Source organism: Salmo salar, chromosome 09 (genome assembly GCF_965601325.2).
Source record: "Salmo salar chromosome 09, fSalSal1, whole genome shotgun sequence".
NCBI classification, from domain to species: domain Eukaryota; kingdom Metazoa; phylum Chordata; class Actinopteri; order Salmoniformes; family Salmonidae; genus Salmo; species Salmo salar.
The window spans coordinates 75,615,070-75,636,352 of NC_138299.1; the positions used below are offsets into that span (position 1 = coordinate 75,615,070).

Consider the following 21,283-nt stretch of genomic DNA (forward strand, 5'->3'; position numbering starts at 1 on the left):
TTGGGGCACGTGCAGGGCATGAAGAACTGTAGTTGGTCTCCAGTGTTCCCTCTCTCCATGCCCTGCACTTCACACCTCATTAAACCAGTAAGTAGGAGATTTCCTTATGAGGCTTATACAGCATCAGCAACAAGCTTAGGACTGCGTTTCACAATGGAGGACTAGCTGTATTAGATCTCGTTTTGAAATTGTTCCAACAGACCTGTTTCTGTAGCAACCTACAACTCACGTCCACACTGCTTTGCTCGTTTGACTGCAAAATTAAATTCGCCGTGTCCAGGCATGTGGTATGCAAACACAAATCCAGAGACGCCCTCTGTTCTGCAGAATATGCTTTGACCGAGCTGACCTCGACAGCACCTGCAGTCACAGGCTTTTATTTTGTTAGCGTACATCATGATATCAGGGCCCACTCTGCCCCGAGCTCCACAAGCCACTTGTCATGTTCACTCACTCACAGATACCAAGTGACAACAGCCAGTATCCACTTTGAGGTTGTATTCAGGTGCTCATTGCTTCTGCTTCCTCTATTCTCCTACTTGAATTGAGCAACCCAGCACCCACCAACCAGCCTTGTCTGTCAATTTCACTTGGAGATTCAGGCCTGGAAAGCAGCAAGCCCCTTTCTTTCTCTGGCCAGTTGATGTATAATTTAAAGTATCTCCTCCAGTGCTAATCATTTGTTTTGTGCGAGGGTAACTGTGTGCCTGTGTATTGTTTTGTGCAAGGGTAACTCTGTGTATTGTTTTTGTGTATGCGGGTAACTGTGTGCCTTGTGTTGTGTGTTGTCAGTTTGGCTCGAAGAGGGCTTGCCTGCCCCTTCACCTGGACACCCAGGTTGCTGTTGGCATTGTGGATTGCAGTATGGCTGTGATATGCACCATGCCACTCGTCTGCTGGTTCTCTAGGAGTAGCTCGCCCCTGCGTGTTTTGCATCGTGGTGGTGGCCGACTGCCAAGCAGAGATGGCTTTTCCGGGGGGAGGGTGTTGCTGCACATGATGGAGATGGAGGTGTCTTTAGTGTAGAAAATGTACTGTATTATACACCCATATGGTAATCTGATTTCTAAAGGTGAACAAAATTCCAACCAGACATGATGGAAGCTATTCTAATAGAATTGTCATGGTTGCATCATCCTGTTGGCTAACCACACTGGTTGTACTGACAACATGGTCAGAAACGTCTGTCCCAAATTTCACATCTGATGGCTTGTCTGTCACGCATGAGAGCGGCATCAAACCGAAAACCACCTACAAGTGCAGTTATCTCGCCAGTTCATGTTTTGAGAGGAACCCCTTAACCAGAACTCAGTACTAGTCAGTTCCTAGACGTTTTGCCCGTTCTAGCTCTCGGAAAAGAGATGTGACAGGACACGGTGTCGTCAGACTGTGACCTTATCATCCGGGGTTTGGCAATGACTGAAGGCAGCATTCTGTTGCCTCCGCCTTGAATACCATGTATTTTTCCTCGACGTACCAGCCACTTCCTGTTTAACAATGTGTGCCTAATTTCCTTTAAAGCATAATCTAATAATGTAAAGTTGGGAGCTCTAGTCAATCATCTAATGCACTGTTTATTTCCCAGCAGTTGAGTCTCGCCTCAACTCAGTGTTCCATGTTTGTTTTATTGATCCCCATCGCTCTGTTGTAGCTAATGCATTTTCATCGAGCAGGAATCTACTGTCAAACTTTGACGTCCTGGCACTTTCACTATAATTTTGCTTTTGCAGCCTTCCATTATTGGCTTTGAACTGCCTAGTTTGTCCTTTGACTAAGAGGCAAAGAATTCCATCAATTTGACTTTTTCCTTACATTAGCCTTTCCTGATATAGCTTGGCCTCGGCTGCACTGTTTTTGGAGATGAGTATTGCGATCACGTAACCGTGCAAAAATGAATTTGGCCCTATGGTCTGACCCTCATTATTTTACACTGACATTCCCTCCTAAATCGATGACCATTCAACACAGCTGTTCTTATCTATTGGACCCCAGGGAGTTCTCATTGGACCTCTTCCTCTTTTTAATATGCAGTTTAATTTAAGGCATGATTTGTATTCTATGAAGTGTCTTATGTTTCTGTTAAACTGTCCCAAATGTCCGCTTCCATGAAATCTAGTTTGTGGCTGGTTGTTCAATAACTTCTTCATTTGTTTAAAATCCCCAGTCAGTGTTGGCTTACTGTGGCTGTAACCTTGAGGCAGCATTGCAACGTCGTCGCTCTCGCGGTTAATGACTCCCATAGAGAGAGACTGTCTCAGATGAAAAGTAGGGTAGCAATGGGTAATAACTAACCTACAGTGGTCTCTGGCTGAATGGGGAAACGGGTCTACAGTCGAAGCCAAAGGCACTGAGAACATTTGTATTCTCTGCTTCAAGGCTAATTTGTTTTGTAAAATGTTCCTTTATTTGCAGTGTGAAATTTGCATTGTCCAGGGAGGGTAGTTGTGTGTGTGGTCACTTAGTTTCTGTGCTGCCTGCTTTTACTCAACCTTCTGTCATTAGGGATGCATTATGTGTTGTCTTGTTCACAGCTTTCTCAATCTCTAATGGTCTTATTACGATGGAAGCAGGCATTTTTTAAGTGTACTTCACTGAGTTCCTGGGGAGAAAATGATCCGAGTGGAGGGTCCCTCGGAGGGAGAACGGTTGAGAATAAGATGCGCTTCTTTTGGAAAAACCTGTATGTGTTTTTGTCCTTGGAACTGGTTGTGCTTCCTCCCCCCTCACTCACTCCCCTCATCGCCCTGGCACTCCGATCCATCCAGTCTGTCCTGTTGGAGGAGTGCTATGCTGTGCCCGGTGGGCAGTGCATTACAGGTTCGACAGCTACACTGAGGTGTGAACAACACTTCCTCTCTCTCATGCCTGACAGAGCATTATGCAATCACTTGGCTCTTCCCAGACTGGGAGACAACAGGACTGTCTGCATCTCAATTTCTGCAGAGGGAGACATTTGCCTTTTGAAATCTCACTCCGCCTTTAACGAGAAGCATGTTGTTCCTCATGTGCATAGCTAATGAGGCGCCCTAAACTCAAGTCTGTGCTTTGCTCTAACCTGTCCCCGGTACAGTCGGTGGACACCTCAGTGTCTAGCTGGCTTTTGTTCACATTTCACAGGCACTGTGGCTTTTGGTCCGTGATCAGATCAGCTGTCTGTCGGTGGCGTCTCTGACAGACTGCTGTCAACGCCACACATGGCCCCAGGTCTACAGATCGTTTAGCTGGAGCACCTTAATAATTCACTTCCTCCGTAATGGCTGTGGAGCTTGTGCTTTTAACCAGGCAGGAACACCTCATGTAGGCTTTGGGGGGCTGTTGTTGAGTGGAGGTGCTATAAGAGAGTGGTTCTGAAATAATGGGTCTCCTCTCCAGTTAAGGGATGGGGAGTATTAGTGCGTCTTCACTCCCTGTCTCATCTGTTCTCATGGGGAGAAGGTGGTGCCCAAGACCACTGGAGAGAGAGAGAGAGAGAAAATGGCCTTGATACATTTGATACTCCCACTTGGCAAGCCTGCCTGCCTGCCAGTAAAGTCCCAGATTGGCTGTAGTCAGGATACAGGAAAGATATTGACTGTCTAGCAGTGTTCTTCCTAAACCTAGAGATGGGCCTAGGCTGTGGGGGAGAAAGTCTTCCTTACACTCAAGCTCTTACCCTGTGTTTCACCCAGACTGCCATTTTTAAGGAAGATGAAAGCACAATTCTTTCAGAGTACAGGTGATCTTGTGCTGGAGGAAACCAGAAGGCTGGTTCTGCCTGCTGACCCTGTCTACCAAGGTCTCCCATCCTTGCTCTGTCTTCTCGGGTCATGTGAGAATTCATAGGGCCTTGGTCAGCAGAGCACAGTGCATTGAAATGACTTGGCCTTACCTGCGCTGCCTCTTCCTCCTCCTCATCAGTCTACATCTGAACAAGCGATAACTGGGCCCATAAATCTGGTGTTAGCAGCCTCTTCTCCCCAGAGGCAGCACTTTATAACTGGCTAATCATCGACTGTCCACCTTGGAGGGAAGAAATGAAACTCATTACAGGACTGGTGCACCCTCCATTTTGGCTCGTTGACCCATGTAATACTTTCCTTTGTCCCCCGTGAAACCTTAGTTTGCGTTCAACAGTTTTTTTTTTGGTGTGCCGTTGCTTTTGAAGTTTGCAAAGAGCTTTTGTAATTATTTTCTGCACCTCCGACTGGATGATATTATATTATGATTCATGGCCTTGATTTTGAATTTATATTATAGACTTGAAAGACTTAAGACTTCAAAGTTAAAGAAATTGAAGTGGTTTTCCACAACCTAATTTGTACTGTGGTGGAGGTGAGAGCAGTATCGTTCTTTCACTGATTTGTACTGTGGTGGAGGTGAGAGCAGGATCGTTGTTTCACTGATTTGTACTGTGGTGGAGGTGAGAGCAGGATCGTTGTTTCACTGATTTGTACTGGGGTGGAGGTGAGAGCAGGATCGTTGTTTCACTGATTTGTACTGTGGTGGAGGTGAGAGCAGGATCGTTGTTTCACTGATTTGTACTGTGGTGGAGGTGAGAGCAGGATCGTTGTTTCGTTGATTTGTACTGTGGTGGAGGTGAGAGCAGGATCGTTGTTTTGTTGATATGCACTGTGGTGGAGGTGAGAGCAGGATCGTTGTTTTGCACTGTGGTGGAGGTGAGAGCAGGATCGTTGTTTTGTTGATATGCACTGTGGTGGAGGTGAGAGCAGGATCGTTGTTTCGTTGATTTGTACTGTGGTGGTGGTGAGAGCAGGATCGTTGTTTTGTTGATTTGTACTGTGGTGGTGAGAGCAGGATCGTTGATTTGTTTTGTACTGTGGTGGTGAGAGCAGGATCGTTGATTTGTACTGTGGTGGAGGTGAGAGCAGGATTGTTGTTTCACTGATTTGTACTGTGGTGGTGAGGGCAGGATCGTTGTTTTGTACTATGGTGGAGGTGAGAGCAGGATCGTTGTTTTGTACTGTGGTGGAGGTGAGAGCAGGATCGTTGTTTTGTTGATTTGTACTGTGGTGGATGTGAGAGCAGGATCGTTGTTTCACTGATTTGTACTGTGGTGGAGGTGAGAGCAGGATCGTTGATTTGCACTGTGGTGGAGGTGAGAGCAGGATAGTTCTTTCGTTGATTTGTACTGTGGTGGAGGTGAGAGCAGGATCGTTGTTTTGTTGATTTGTACTGTGGTGGAGGTGAGAGCAGGATCGTTGATTTGTACTGTGGTGGAGGTGAGAGCAGGATTGTTTCGTTGATTTGTACTGTGGTGGAGGTGAGAGCAGGATCGTTGTTTTGTTGATTTGTACTGTGGTGGAGGTGAGAGCAGGATCGTTGTTTCGTTGATTTGTACTGTGGTGGAGGTGAGAGCAGGATCGTTGTTTCACTGATTTGTACTGTGGTGGAGGTGAGAGCAGGATCGTTGTTTTGTTGATTTGTACTGTGGTGGAGGTGAGAGCAGGATCGTTGTTTTGTTGATTTGTACTGTGGTGGAGGTGAGAGCAGGATCGTTGTTTCGTTGATTTGTACTGTGGTGGAGGTGAGAGCAGGATCGTTGATTTGTACTGTGGTGGAGGTGAGAGCAGGATCGTTGTTTCGTTGATTTGCACTGTGGTGGAGGTGAGAGCAGGATCGTTGATTTGTACTGTGGTGGAGGTGACAGCAGGATCGTTGATTTGTACTGTGGTGGTGAGAGCAGGATCGTTGATTTGTACTGTGGTGGAGGTGAGAGCAGGATCGTTGTTTCACTGATTTGTACTGTGGTGGTGGTGAGAGCAGGATCGTTGTTTTGTTGATATGCACTGTGGTGGTGGTGAGAGCAGGATCGTTGTTTTGCACTGTGGTGGAGGTGAGAGCAAGATCGTTGTTTCGTTGATTTGCACTGTGGTGGAGGTGAGAGCAGGATCGTTGTTTTGTTGATTTGTACTGTGGTGGTGAGAGCAGGATCGTTGTTTTGTTGATATGCACTGTGGTGGTGAGAGCAGGATCGTTGTTTCACTGATTTGTACTGTGGTGGAGGTGAGAGCAGGATCGTTGTTTTGTTGATATGCACTGTAGTGGTGGTGAGAGCAGGATCGTTGATTTGTACTGTGGTGGAGGTGAGAGCAGGATCGTTGATTTGTACTGTGGTGGTGAGAGCAGGATTGTTGATTTGTACTGTGGTGGAGGTGAGAGCAGGATCGTTGTTTTGTTGATTTGCACTGTGGTGGTGGTGAGAGCAGGATCGTTGATTTGCACTGTGGTGGTGGTGAGAGCAGGATCGTTGTTTCGTTGATTTGTACTGTGGTGGAGGTGAGAGCAGGATCGTTGTTTTGTTGATTTGCACTGTGGTGGAGGTGAGAGCAGGATCGTTGTTTCGTTGATTTGTACTGTGGTGGTGAGAGCAGGATCGTTGATTTGTACTGTGGTGGAGGTGAGAGCAGGATCGTTGATTTGTACTGTGGTGGAGGTGAGAGCAGGATCGTTGTTTTGTTGATTTGTACTGTGGTGGTGAGAGCAGGATCGTTGTTTTGTTGATATGCACTGTGGTGGTGAGAGCAGGATCGTTGTTTCACTGATTTGTACTGTGGTGGAGGTGAGAGCAGGATCGTTGTTTTGTTGATATGCACTGTGGTGGTGGTGAGAGCAGGATCGTTGATTTGTACTGTGGTGGAGGTGAGAGCAGGATCGTTGTTTTGTTGATTTGTACTGTGGTGGTGAGAGCAGGATCGTTGTTTCGTTGATTTGTACTGTGGTGGAGGTGAGAGCAGGATCGTTGTTTTGTTGATTTGTACTGTGGTGGAGGTGAGAGCAGGATCGTTGATTTGCACTGTGGTGGTGGTGAGAGCAGGATCGTTGTTTCGTTGATTTGTACTGTGGTGGAGGTGAGAGCAGGATCGTTGTTTTGTTGATTTGCACTGTGGTGGAGGTGAGAGCAGGATCGTTGTTTCGTTGATTTGTACTGTGGTGGTGAGAGCAGGATCGTTGATTTGTACTGTGGTGGAGGTGAGAGCAGGATCGTTGATTTGTACTGTGGTGGAGGTGAGAGCAGGATCGTTGTTTTGTTGATTTGCACTGTGGTGGAGGTGAGAGCAGGATCGTTGTTTCGTTGATTTGTACTTTGGTGGAGGTGAGAGCAGGATCGTTGTTTCGTTGATTTGCACTGTGGTGGTGAGAGCAGGATCATTGTTTTGTTGATTTGCACTGTGGTGGTGAGAGCAGGATCGTTGTTTCGTTGATTTGCACTGTGGTGGAGGTGAGAGCAGGATCGTTGTTTTGTTGATTTGTACTGTGGTGGTGAGAGCAGGATCGTTATTTTGTTGATATGCACTGTGGTGGAGGTGAGAGCAGGATCGTTGTTTCACTGATTTGTACTGTGGTGGAGGTGAGAGCAGGATCGTTGTTTTGTTGATTTGTACTGTGGTGGTGAGAGCAGGATCGTTGTTTCACTGATTTGTACTGTGGTGGAGGTGAGAGCAGGATCGTTGTTTTGTTGATTTGCACTGTGGTGGTGAGAGCAGGATCGTTGATTTGTACTGTGGTGGAGGTGAGAGCAGGATTGTTGTTTTGTTCATTTGTACTGTGGTGGTGAGAGCAGGATCGTTGATTTGTACTGTGGTGGAGGTGAGAGCAGGATCGTTGTTTTGTTGATTTGTACTGTGGTGGTGAGAGCAGGATCGTTGTTTCGTTGATTTGTACTGTGGTGGAGGTGAGAGCAGGATCGTTTTGTTGATTTGTACTGTGGTGGAGGTGAGAGCAGGATCGTTGTTTTGTTGATATGTACTGTGGTGGAGGTGAGAGCAGGATCGTTGTTTCACTGATTTGTTTCGCTCCCCATGCGTTAGATGTGGACTACATCTTCATTTACTGACTTTGGAAGTTATGCACAAGCCATCTTTGCAGTGGACTTGAAGAATGTTTCCCCCTAGCCGACTAAACTCAGCGTCTAGTATGGTTGGTCTGGAGCGCCATCGCATAGATGTATATATATTTCTTTAAAGACAGATTTTAGCACCCGAAGAATAGCCCGAACTTATACAGAACAATGTCTTCATTTTATGTGACGTCGGAGCTCCAGTCCTCCCACACTAGTCACCTCTCAACGCCATCGAAAACGTTGAGTTGAATGGTCTAATTTCCCCCAGGGTTTAGTCTGCTGGTTTACAGCATTAGGCTACGGTTTACATTTCTAGTCTCCTGAGGTGTTCCGGTGTTGTCTAAATGTCAGCTAAAGCCATATATTTACACACGTTGTATACATGGTTCTGAATTTCTTCTAATTCTGTCTCTCTCTACAGTTTGGTAGGGACGAGAGGAAGGTAGACAGCAGGACCATCTACGTAGGCCACCGGCCCTGTCCCGCCACCGAAGCTTTAATCCCCCCCAAGTTCTGTGACAACAGGATTGTCTCTTCCAAGGTAAGATATACTGCCATGTTTTACCCCGTCGACCTGTGGTCTGCACAACACCGTAAAACGAGTGGACGTTTCGTACCATGCTTGTGTATTTTCATGCTCCTCCCCAATGGAAGGCTACGTTTGCTCGTGGGACCCGTCCTCTGCTCTCTCGACCACGTTCTGCGCTCCCAACTCGGTGTTCGCTTGCGCAGTGATGTTTCATCTTGGTGGACGACCCTCTCTCCCTCCACCTCTTGAATTCTAATTGTCCTCTTCTCTAGCGCTCTCTTCTTCCCCTCCTCCCACTGCCTCCCCGCATGCTCGTCTTCCTCCCCAATGGAAGGCCATTATTTGTCTGTTAGGAGAGCTCCATCTGTGGTGGGGAAATGCACTGCTACTATTGATGTACCAGCAGGTAGGGGTGTCGAGTCAAGCTGTCCCTCTGGCTCTCTGACGAGCCCCCCTAAATCTCTCCCTCCTGTCAGGGCTAAGGGTGTGGGTCTGGCTGGGGGTTTAGATTCATGTATATGAGGATGCAGGGGAAGAGGGAGACAGGGAAGAAGGGGATTTTTATAGTGGTGCAGAGGGTCCCACTGGGAATGGGCCAATCAATGTCGCTCGTCCTCCAGTGTGACCGTGTAAACAGTCGTTAATTACCCTGGCTGTGGTGTTTACACTTCTGCCATGCACCTGCTTCCCATTATCCTGTTCCTTACAACTCCCTCGCCGTTCCTTCCTTCTCCTCTCCCTGCACTATGTTCACTCTCTCCCCTCTCCTCCTTCATTCTCCTCCCTCACTCTCTCCTGCCCTCCCCCCTCACGCTCCTCCTCTTATTACTTTTTCCCTCTCTCTCTCTCTCTCCTCTCTGGCAAAATGAAATGGTCCCTTTCTGCTACCATTTGCATTTCAGCACTCTCTCTCTGTCTCCATGCAAATGCGTTCCTCTACACTCCCCTCTCAACAGTGGTGTGTGTCACTGTGTTTTCCTCCACCTGCTTTAGCCTGTCGTGTGGTTTAACTTGCCACCGGGGCGTTGTTGGGCTGTCTCGCGGGGATTTGGCAACATAAGAGTGTCTCGTTCAGCTACTGTGTGGAGTATCCGCAGTCATGCCCACTTAAAAGAAAGAGTGAAAAAACGTAGGCTCTGCTGCCAACTTAAGGTAATCGGCTCTCCTTTCAGGGCTGGGCAAATTTAAGGAGATGTGTCGCTAATCCGAATCATTGGAATATTTGCAGGCCCCCTGAGGACTGAGAGGGAAGACGGGCTCCCTGGGTCTCAGGTGGTTCAGAGGGCAGCACCAACTCAGAGGATGGAACTGATTAATACATCCTACTAGTCCTCTACTGTAAAGAGGTTGAATAAGATGTCAAAGAACTGTAAAATAGTGGTTTCCAGAGACCCAGGATCCAGTGGGTAGGCCTAGATTGTGTTTTTCATTCTGTCGTCATTACATTGGTGCCCTCTCTCTCTCTGTCTTTCCAGTACACGGTGTGGAACTTTCTGCCAAAGAATCTGTTTGAGCAGTTCAGAAGAATCGCCAATTTCTACTTCCTCATCATCTTTTTGGTGCAGGTGAGTTGTTGTTTTATGCGTCTGTGACTCGTTTTGTATGTTGAATATGTGTTAATGTTAAAATGGCTCGTTGGGTATTGTAAAGAGAAACAGAAGACACATACGTGTTCCTGAGAGTCTAATCTTTCAGTGATGGGGTCATAATATGTAGTTTAAACCAATCAAAAAATGGCGCCATATTTGTAGGAAGAAAACAGAAACCACTTTGTTTATTACAGCCACATCTAGAGGCTATCAGAGGTTACTGACGTAACCCTGGTTCTATGAACCTACGCAATTATTTATTTTTTCAGTATCTCTCGCGACCCCTAGTTTGGGAAGCGCTGCTATAGCTTGTTCTCCATCTTTTTTTAATAGTGAGCCAAATGTTTTCAGTACTTAAAAAAAAAAAATCCCAGACTCATTTTAAAATAAATGTCTCATGCTCTTTCGTCTCTGCAGCAGGCATATAGTAAGTAATATGTTTGGAACATCAAATCTCAATCAAATCACAGTATTGAATCGCAATACATATGGAATTGTGAACATCACCATGCATATCATATCGGCACCGAAGTATGGTGCTATATCGTATTGTGAGGTCCCTGGCAATTCCAAGCCCTAGTATGTTAGCCAAACCCAGCCCTGATATGCATTTCATTTTTTTATACCAAAAAAATATATCACACACACACACAATTGAAGTCGGAAGTTTACATACATCTCAGCCAAATACATTTAAACTCAGTTTTTCACAATTCTTTACATTTAATCCTAGTAAAAATTCCCTCTCTTAGGTCAGTTAGGATCAGCACTTTATTTTAAGAATGTGACATGTCAGAATAATAGTAGAAAGAAGGATTTATTTCAGCTTTTATTTCTTTCATCACATTCCCAGTTGGTCAGAAGTTTACATGCACTCAATTAGTATTTGGTAGCATTGCCTTTAAATTGTTTAACTTGGGTCAAATGTTTTGGGTAGCCTTCCACAAGCTTCCCACAATAAGTTGGGTGAATTTTGGCCCATTCCTCCTGACAGAGCTGGTGTAACTGACTCAGGTTTGTAGACCTCCTTGCTTGCACACGCTTTTTCAGTTCTGCCCACACATTTTCTATAGGATTGAGGTCAGGGCTTTGTGATGGCCACTCCAGTACTTTGACTTTGTTGTCCTTATGCCATTTTGCCACGGCTTTGTAAGTATGCTTGTGGTCATTGTCCATTTGGAAGACCCATTTGCGACCAAGCTGTAACTTCCTGACTGATGTCTTGAGATGTTGCTTCAATATATCCACCTTATTTTCCTCCCTCATGATGCCATCTATTTTGTGAAGTGCACCAGTCCCTCCTGCAGCAAAGCACCCCCACAACATAATGCTGCCACCGCCGTGCTTCACGGTTGGGATGGTGTTCTTCGGCTTGCAAGCCTCCCCCTTTTCCTCCAAACATAATGATGGTCATTATGGTCACAGTTTTATTTTTGTTTCATCAGACCAGAGGACATTTCTCCAAAAAGTACGATCTTTGTCCCCATGTGCAGTTGCAAACCATAGTCTGGCTTTTTTATGGCAGTTTTGGAGCAGTGGCTTCTTCCTTGCTGAGTGGCCTTTCAGGTTATATCGGTATAGGACTCGCTTTACTGTGGATATAGATACTTTTGTACCTGTTTCCTCCAGCATCTTCACAAGGTCCTTTTGCTGTTTTTCTGGGATTGATTTGCACTTTTCGCACCAAAGTACGTTCATCTCTAGGAGACAGAACGTGTCTCCTTCCTGAGCGATATGACGGCTGCGTGGTCCCATGGTGTTTTTACTTGCGTACTATTGTTTGTACAGATGAACGTGTTACCTTTAGGCGTTGGGAAATTGTTCCCAATGATGAACCAGACTTGTGGAGGTTTACAATTGTTTGAGGTCTTGGCTGATTTCTTTTGATTTTCCCACGATGTCAAGCAAAGAGGCACTGAGTTTGAAGGTAGGCCTTGAAATACCTCCAATTGACTCAGTATGTCAATTAGCCTATCAGAAGCTTCTAAAGCCATGACATAATTTTCTGGAAATTTCCAAGCTGTTTAAAGGCACAGTCAACTTAGTGTATGTAAACTTCTGACCCACTGGAATTGTGATACAGTGAACTGTAAGTGAAATAATCTGTCTGTAAACAATTGTTGAAAAAATGACTTTTGTCATGCACAAAGTAGATGCCCTAACCGAATTTCCAAAACTATAGCTTGTTAACAAGAAATCTGTGGAGTGGTTGAAAAACGAGTATTAATAACTCCAATGTAAGTGTATGTAAACTTCTGACTTCAACGGGGGGTGTGTGTGTGGTGTGTGTGTGTGTGTGTGTAATATCTGTATGTTTTATATATACACACACGCGCAGTGCATTCAGAAAGTATTCACTGACTTTTTCCACTTTTTTTACGTTACATCTTTATTTTAAAATGTTTATCATTTTTGTTTGGGTGTAGCTATGTATTTGTCACTGAATGTGTTTTTGTGGCACGTGTGAAACAGTCAATTTGACTTCCTGTGGTCAGGCCTGTGTATTTGCATGTCAGCCTCTGTATGTGTTTGCGAGTTTAACCTATTTATGGCAGGTGTGAAACTGTGTGTGTGTGTGGGTAAGCCTCTCCTCCACTGCTCAGTGGAAAGTGTGAGTGGGCTGAGAGAGTGAGTGCTGAGCCAGAGTCAAAGCACTGGGTGACATGTTTATCCGTCGGGTCAGTGCTCACAGCTGGACCACACCATTCCCACCCTGTGCTGGGCAACAAGCGGATGCATACGGTTTTCAGGGGAAATGGAAAGAGCCTGAGCAACTTCCAATTTTGGCAGAAGAGAACCTTTTCTAGAAAGAAAAACTTCTGAGCTGCGTTTTTCACCTCTGCTACGTTAGGTTACTTTGTTTCTCTACCTCTCTTCCACAACTCTTCTATAAGGCCAAAAGATCTGCCCAGCGATGATTTAATAAAAATCAGCTTTTTCTTCCTCTCCCCCATCGCGCTCCCTCTAACCCAAGGAGATGGTAACTAACCACCTCTCTCTCGATAACAACCGTAACCTAAACTAAAGGTGTAAACAGCCTGTCCCCAGTGTAATCCAGCTCAGGGTATTGAGTGTTAGGGAGATTCTTCTGGGAGATGAAGCTGGATGGATGACATTCTGACAGGATAAGATCATGGAGTGGCTGGCTGGTTTAAATAGAGTAGCCTACCAGTAGTCATCATGCTCGTGTCAGAACTTGTATGGCACTAGTCTAGAAACCTCATGGTAGGGCTGGGCGATATCGATTTTAATTCAATGTTATGTTTTTGCACTATTTCAAATGCCTGTATCGCAAGAATCAAGGAATTTATTTCCCGCTTTTATGAGCGTTTGTCTGCTTGTTCTCATGGTTTTTTTGGTATCTCCTTCAGTGCTGTGTTCCCATTTACACCAGACATCTGTATCTAATGACGAAATGCTAGTTTCCCGCCCTAACAATGGGAGTCATTGTACCAAAGGCAGAAAACAAGTGACAAGCTTAGGTCCAAAATAAGTCCATAGAAAGGCTTTGTCATAAGAGTGAAACCTCTTGCTTCGCTGCCTCCTCTCTGTTTACACACACACACACACACACACACACACACACACCGAGCCCCTGCCACTCACACAACAAAGATGAGAGATCACTTCTTCCTCTCTGACAAGTGGTTTCGGTTTTGTCCAACAGAATTGGTCATAGGGACACTGAAACACATTGACAGGATTTTTTTTTATAGAATTGAAAAGTTAACCTTTCTAACAGTGTTTCTCAACTTCTAAAGTTATGGCTCCCGAGTGGCACAGCGGTTTAAGGCACTACTTCACAGTGAGTGAGGTGTCACTACAGCCCCGGGTACTCTCACAACCGACTGTTGAGCGAAACCTGTGGCGGTTGAGCAAGACAATTGGCCCAATGTCGTCCGGGATGTCCTTGTCCCATCAGGATCTGGCGACTCCTTGTGGTGGGCCGGTTGTACGGTGTTTGCTCTGACACATTGGTGCGGCTGGCTTCCGGGTTAAGCGATCAGTGTGTCAAGAAGCAGTGCGGCTTGGCAGGGTCGTGTTTTGGAGGACGTACAGCCAGCCAGACAGTTTTTGTAAGACTACAGCTAGACAGGAGCCATCATTTCTTCCTTTGTCTCACCCTTGAAGACAGGCTTTTCAAAACAGGGGCGGTACTAGTTTACAGGTTCACTGGAGCTATGTTAACCGTGCACTGTCTATCCGAGACTGCTAAATAGTTAGCTACAATGGCTACTTCCTCTTTCTAAGAAGAGCTGGACGGCAAAACATTTTTGGATGTTCTTTTACGTTTAGACCTATGTATTTGAACCGGAATACACTGAAGACGTGTTGAGACGGCGAGAGAAATTATTTAGAGACCAGCTGGACCAGGACTCAGGAGGGTAAATGACAAACAAGTTGTTTTGCTGTCGGTAGCTAGCTAGCACTATAAGCTCTCTTTTAACCGAGGCAGTATTGTTCAGCACAGTACAATATGGTGATCGTTTCAGACATAACAGGGCATGGGGATGAAAAGAAACAAAAAAACACATGTATTCCCAAACAATTGAAAGCAAAAACAAATGAATATGAATAGCTAGGCTTATGCTAGCTAGCTGTGTTTGTTATACCTAAAATGTACTTTAGTGTGAGGTTATAGCTTGCTAGCTAACTAGCTTAGCTAGCCTCAGTGCCTCATTATGAGCAAAACTGGCAAAATGTTCTGATGACTCATATTAATCTTGGAGTAACTATACCTGTGTTGTAGCTAGCTAACGTGTGTCTGTGAGATGTCTCATATTCTACACATGCTGCTACAGTAGGAATATAGACAGTACACTGATTGGCCATGAATGTGTAATATCGTTTGCATTTTTCTCTCAGACAATACTGCGTGGATACGAAGAGGTTGAATCTCAAGAGATGTGAAAGGTCCCGTAACAATCTCCCCTTGTATCAAAGTGACCCCGAACACTTCACTGCACCACCCAAACACATACCCAAGAATTCCCTTTGTAGAACTCTAGTATTTATTATAAGCGTTATTGGCGTATTTGTATTCTACTGTATATGTCATACATTGCCATAACTGTTCCTCCGTACTGCTGTGTAAACCCATCTCGGTCTCCAGAGCAAATAACCTTTGTCTTGAATACAAGCCATGTCTCTTTATTTGCTGTATTGACAGACTAATCTACTGTTTTATTGAAACATGTTTACTTGGCAACCAATTAGTTTAAATGATACACCAACTCCCTGCTTCATTTGTTTTAGCAGTAAGATTGAAGCTACTTTATCCAAATGCATTTAATGAATATCACAATTAATTGATTAATAAGTTGAAGTCAACACTTTATAGGTTTCTGATGAAGCTGGAATCATTTGGTCACTTGTCAGTACTAATAAAAAAAATATGATATTAAACACCGTTATATACATATGTACAACAGCTAGCAATATCTAGACCACAATGCAGTTGTGAGCTTACTTGGCATTCTATATTTTATTACAACATCAGTCTAACTGAATATGGATGTTGGTTCAATGTTCTTCATCTGAACTTCTTGTGTTGGGTAATGGCAGCTGGTTTAGCAGGCTTTTGTGATGTTGTGTTTGGGGAACTGTGCCTCTGGCTCCTTGTAGACCACCGTCTGACCCTTTCTGCACTCCACAGCTAGGTGGACAAGCCTCTTGTCCACGTTCTTCACCACCCACTGCTTCAACCTCTTGCAGAAGATTTTTGTACAGTAAGTCTCATGGAAAGACATGTTGACTGGTCATGAGGATGTGTAATCATACAATGAACCAAAAAGGGTACTGTGGAATGGTGTTTTGTTACACTCGGAGTCAACGGGGCTTTGAGATGGGCTTTTTAGCAAATATTGTAAAAGTTTGAGCAACACTTGTCTTGTAGACAGTTTAGTGTTATTGGTGGTTTTTTGGGGGGGTTTTCTCAACAGGGTATTCTGCTTTCATAAATACTTTTTGGCTGTCCTGGCTTGTTTCAGAGACCGATGTTGAGCGTGAGCTTTTCCCAGGCTGAAACCTTTCATCCAATGTGTTTACAGGCTCTGTACTACTAAAGCCTATGTCAAGGTCAGCAGCAGCGGCAGCATGGTTAGTCTGTAGGACACGTAGTCAGTGCTTAGCCAACATTTTACACTTTGCCCCTATCAATACACACTCAAACAAAGTACTATATCCACCCACCACCCTCATGGCAATGGATCATGCATACTAACCTTCACACACAATACTTTTTCACAACAGACACCAGTCGGTCACTGCATTAACAATCAACTAGCCTCTAATACTAATAACTACAGTAGGTGTAGCCTACTTGTAAACGCACCAACAATGACGACAAGACAGTGAAAAGGCATACCTAGTCAGTTGCACAACCGAAATGTGTCTTCTGCATTTAACCCAGCCTCTCTGAATTAGAGCGGTGCAGGGTGCTGCCTTAACTTCTTGGGGCTATGTGGGACGCTAGCGTGCCACCCGTGGTGCACCCTATCAACAGCAGGTGCATTTCAAGAGCGGCAAATTTGAAACCAAATAAATGTCAAAATTCAAATTTTTCAAACATACAACTATCTTACACCCTTTGAAAGAAACATCTCCTTAATCTAACCACGTTGTCCGATTTGAAAAAGGTTTTACGGCGAAAGCATAAAGTTAGATTATGTTAGGAGAGTACATTGACAATAGCTGTGTGTAATGTTTTGTCAATTCAAAGACAGGGTCACCAAAACCATAAAACCAGCTAAAATGATGCACTAACCTTTTACAATCTCCATCAGATGACACTCCTAGGACATTATGTTAGACAATGCATGCATTTTTAGTTCTATCAAGTTCATATTTATATCCAAAAACAGCGTTTTACTATGGCATTGATGTTGAGGAAATCGTTTCCCTCCAATAACCGGCAGTCAAGTCAGCACCACAAATTAAATAATTAAAATTAGAAAACATTGGTAAAATATTATATTGTCATTTAAAGAATTATAGATTTACATCTCTTGAACGCAATCAACTTGCCAGATTTAAAAATAACCTTACTGGGAAATCACACTTTGCAATAATCTGAGCACTGCGCCCAGAAAAATATGCTTTGCTATACAGACAAACGGCCATGTTGGAGAGATCTAAAATCGAAAATACTATGTAAATAATCCATTACCTTTGATTCTCTTCATCAGATGTCACTTCCAGGAATCCCAGGTCCATAACGAATGTAGTTTTGTTCAAAAAAGCTCATTTATATCCAAAAAGCTCCGTGTTGTTAGCACATGATCTAAGCCAGCCGGACTTCTCGTCATGAACGAGGGGAAAAAATATATTTACGTTCGTTCAAACATGTCAAACGTTGTATAGCATAATTCATTAGTGCCTTTTTTAACCAGAACATGAATAATATTCAAGGTGGACGAATGCATTCTCTTTTATAACGTATTGGAACGAGGGTACCCAACATGAACTCGCGCGCCAGAGTCTAATCGGCCATCACCGTTCCATGGCTCTTGTTCGGTCAGATCTCACAGTAAAAGACTCAAAACACTTTGTAAAGGCTGGTGACATCTAGTGGAAGCAATAGGAAGTGCCAAAACATTAATCAACCCCTGTGTGTTTCAATGGCATAGGCTTAAAGGTAATTCAACACATCAGGTATCCACTTCCTGTCAGAAAATGTCTCAGGGTTTTGCCTGCCAAATGAGTTCTGTTATACTCACAGACACCATTCAAACAGTTTTAGAAACTTTAGGGTGTTTTCTATCCATATATAATAAGTATATGCATATTCTAGTTACTGGGTAGGATTAGTAACCAGATTAAATCGGGTACGTTTTTTTATCCAGCCGTGAAAATACTGCCCCCTAGCCCCAACAGGTTAATCGACGTCCGCAGCGCCCAGGGAGGAGATGTTGAGGGTTAACTGCTTTGCTCAAGGGCAGAAGGGCAATTTTTCCACCGTGCCAGCTCCGGGAATCGAACCAGCAACCTTTCGGTCACTGGCCCAAAGCTCTTAACCGGTAGGCTACCTGCTGTGGACCGAGTGTATGCCTAGCTCCAGTATATTTATTTACATGTCATGGAAAGATTTAATAGATTTTAGGTGACTTACGCTAGTTCCTGGTGCTGAGCTTGATGTTCGTGCCTCTGCAGTTATTGATGGGATCAGACTCTAAATAGAACAGTCACGTTGGCATCTGCGGTAGCTAGCTAGCCTAACGGTTAGCTAAACGTAACCTAATGAAAACATAAGCTTGAAGTTACTTATCACATCGTCAGACAGCAGCTGCCTAATTATAATGAACAAAAATATAACACAACCGGCAGCAATTTCAAAGATTTAAGTTAAGGCTGTCCCCGACAAAAATAAATCTTGGTTGACCGAAACTGGTTTGTTCTTTCGACCAATTGATTGGTAGAAATTTTTTAACGTGGATTTTTCAATATAGACCCACCCATGTGTTTTTAATAAAATCAACTATGTGCTTGGTTGATGCTGTTTCATTAAATAAGACCCATGACTCAAGAGGGAGCCAAAGATCAAGATAACCAGAAGAGGAGAACCTTCCTCCTCCTGGCTTTACCAGATTCTGCTATTACTCTCCTGAAGTTGTCGGTAATGGGCTACACGAGGAGTCGGTAACCTTTCTCATGTGGAATGCCAATTGATCAAATTATTTCTACCGATCTGCGTGCCAGTTATGGTTTTCATATGGACATTTTGTGGAGCAGTTTAATTTAATTAATGTAAAAAATAGTCTACATAAAGCCAACAAATAAAACATTGCAACCTGCAGGTAGAACATCCTGATACAAATATATATCCTATAAATCACATAGGTTACGCATGGCTTGTCTGCAAACGATCTTGAAATATCGTATAAAATATTCCGGGCCCCTCAGTTTCCCGGTTCCAGTGAGCCAGACACAGCTGTAGGCTATTTGCCCAGAGGGTAAGAGCTCATCAGCTAGACTTTTTTGTTTCCTCTGGATCAGGGCATGACATTTTAACCATTCACACGGAGTGGTTATCGAAAGGGAGAGAGCTGGAAAGATTTTAAAAATACATTGAGGAACTACTGTCCTTCTCAATGGATGTAAAAAATATACTTTGAGGGGTGGAAAATATTACTTTGAGAAGCTTCACAACATTATGGTGGTGGTGCGTTAATCCAATCTGAAATACTATCATATTCCCAAATGGGCACATTTTATATGCCCACATTTGCGCTCAGGCCAGGTAGCCTATAGGCCTACTTCTATCTGTATTTAGGTGCGCATCCTTACTCAACAATGACTGTAGCGCTCCAAACAAAAAACAATGACCTAAATTGACAGTTCATAAATGGAATGAAATAAACCAAAACTTGTTTCTCACAAGTGTAGCATAGGTTGTGCGCTCTGCAAACTACGTGTCTACTTTGACAATGGTAAATGACTGGAATAATAATATATTGAATGCATTTACAGAAATGACTGTAACCAAACATTGTAGATTAGGAATTAAAGGTAAATTTAGGGTACTGCTGGTGATGTATGTAATGGGGAATTGATAGACACCAACAATCAAGGCAAACAATTCACACAATGAATGTGCACAAATTGGCCAGAGAGCACATTCTGGAGAGAGACGTGCATTTTGGCCCTTCTTGGACTGTGCCATCCACGTGGCCTCCGCAATGGATTAGTCTCATCGTCTGCAATGGATTAATTCACTGAGATGGGCGCAAATCAGACAGGTGTCTCTCGTGTGCCATAAAGAAATAAATATATATTTGCTGTTGCTCAACCTAAAGAAAATATTGGGCGACCAACCGTCTATGGACCAACAATCAACCAGTCAACTAATTGGGGTCAGCCTTAGTTACAGTTCAAATGAGAATCGATCAATTGAAATAAATTAGGCCCAAATCTATGGATTTCACATGACTGGGAATACAGATATGAATCTGTTGGTCACATATGCCTTAAAAAAATGGACCTCACAATAGCCCTCAGGATCTCGTCACGGTATTTCTGTGCATTCAAATTGCATTGATAAAATACAATTGTGCTCATTGTCCGTAGCTTGTTCCTGCCCATACCATAACCCAACCACCACCATGGGGCACTCTGTTCACAACGATGACTTCCGCAAACCACTCATCCACACAATGCCATACACGTGGTCTGCGTTTGAGGCCAGTTGGACGTACTGCCAAATTCTATAAAATGATGCTTGAGGTGGCTTATGGTAGAGAAAATAACATTTAAATTGTCTGGCAACAGCTCTGGTGGACTTTACTACAGTCAGCATGCCAGCTGCACCCTCCCTCAACTTGAGACATTTGTGGCATTGTGTTGTTTCAAAACAGCACATTTTAGAGGCCATTTACCTTCTCCAGTACAAGGGGCACCTGTGTCCCTGTTTAATCATTTACATTTGACATTTTAGTCATTTAGCAGACGCTCTTATCCAGAGCGACTTACAGTAGTGAATGCATACATTTCATAACTGTTTTCCCCGTACTGCTAATCAGCTTCTTGATATGCCACACCTGTTAGGTGGATTGATTATCTTGGCAAAGGAGAAATTCTCACTAACAGGGATGTAAGCAAATTTATGCGAACATTTCTTGCAAAATAAGCTTTTTGTGTGTGTGTGTGGAACATTTCGGGGATCTTTTTATTTCAGCTCATGAAACATGGGACCAACAATTTACATGTTCCATTTATGTTTCATCATTGATGTGCTTTGGAATGTCGAGCGAGCATATTCTGAAAACCAGCTAGATTTTGGTTTAGATAAATGTTGTTTGCTTGTTAGGTAACGTTAGCCACGTTACCTCGGCTTGACTTCTTTTCTGCTGCGCTCATGTTAGCTGATTGGATCTCTTCCTCTTTCAAGTGAAGGGGAACATCTATTTGATAGCATCCCTTTTTAACGTTCAACGACATGGCAACCCTATCAGTTGAGACTTCAGTTCCGTTTCGAAATCCTCTGGCTACAAACAGACTTTTATATTTCTCACCTCCACAGGGCGCTCCATGTGCTGAAATCGCTATGCATTTGTGGTTTGCTGATAGGCATGGCAATGTAGCTGCTCGTATTTGCATGCATTAATGCTCGTGTTTGCATGTAGTGAGGAAATCTGACATTTTTATGACATGTTCATAGCTTATTAATGCATGTTTATTTTTATTTATTTCACCTTTATTTAACCAGGTAGGCAAGTTGAGAACAAGTTCTCATTTACAATTGCGACCTGGCCAAGATAAAGCAAAGCAGTTCGACAACATACAAAAACGCAGAGTTACACATGGAGTAAAACAACATACAATCAATGA

The 21,283-nt window shown here is 43.9% G+C and overlaps 1 protein-coding gene across 7 annotated transcripts in view; it reads left to right on the top strand.

The window, feature by feature from the left end:
* The window catches only part of LOC106611735 (phospholipid-transporting ATPase IG), an 83,810-nt gene that overhangs the window by 8,958 nt on the left and 53,569 nt on the right, over positions 1 to 21,283 (top strand). For all 7 annotated transcript variants that reach the window (XR_014378801.1, XR_014378800.1, XM_014212257.3 and 4 more), the window contains exons 2-3: positions 8,262 to 8,381; positions 9,845 to 9,934. Coding sequence is in view for 5 of the 7 variants with exons in the window: in XM_014212257.3 (XP_014067732.1) it covers positions 8,262 to 8,381; positions 9,845 to 9,934 (210 nt within the window). In the remaining 2 variants the exon portion in view is untranslated. The remainder of the gene's footprint in view (positions 1 to 8,261; positions 8,382 to 9,844; positions 9,935 to 21,283) is intronic.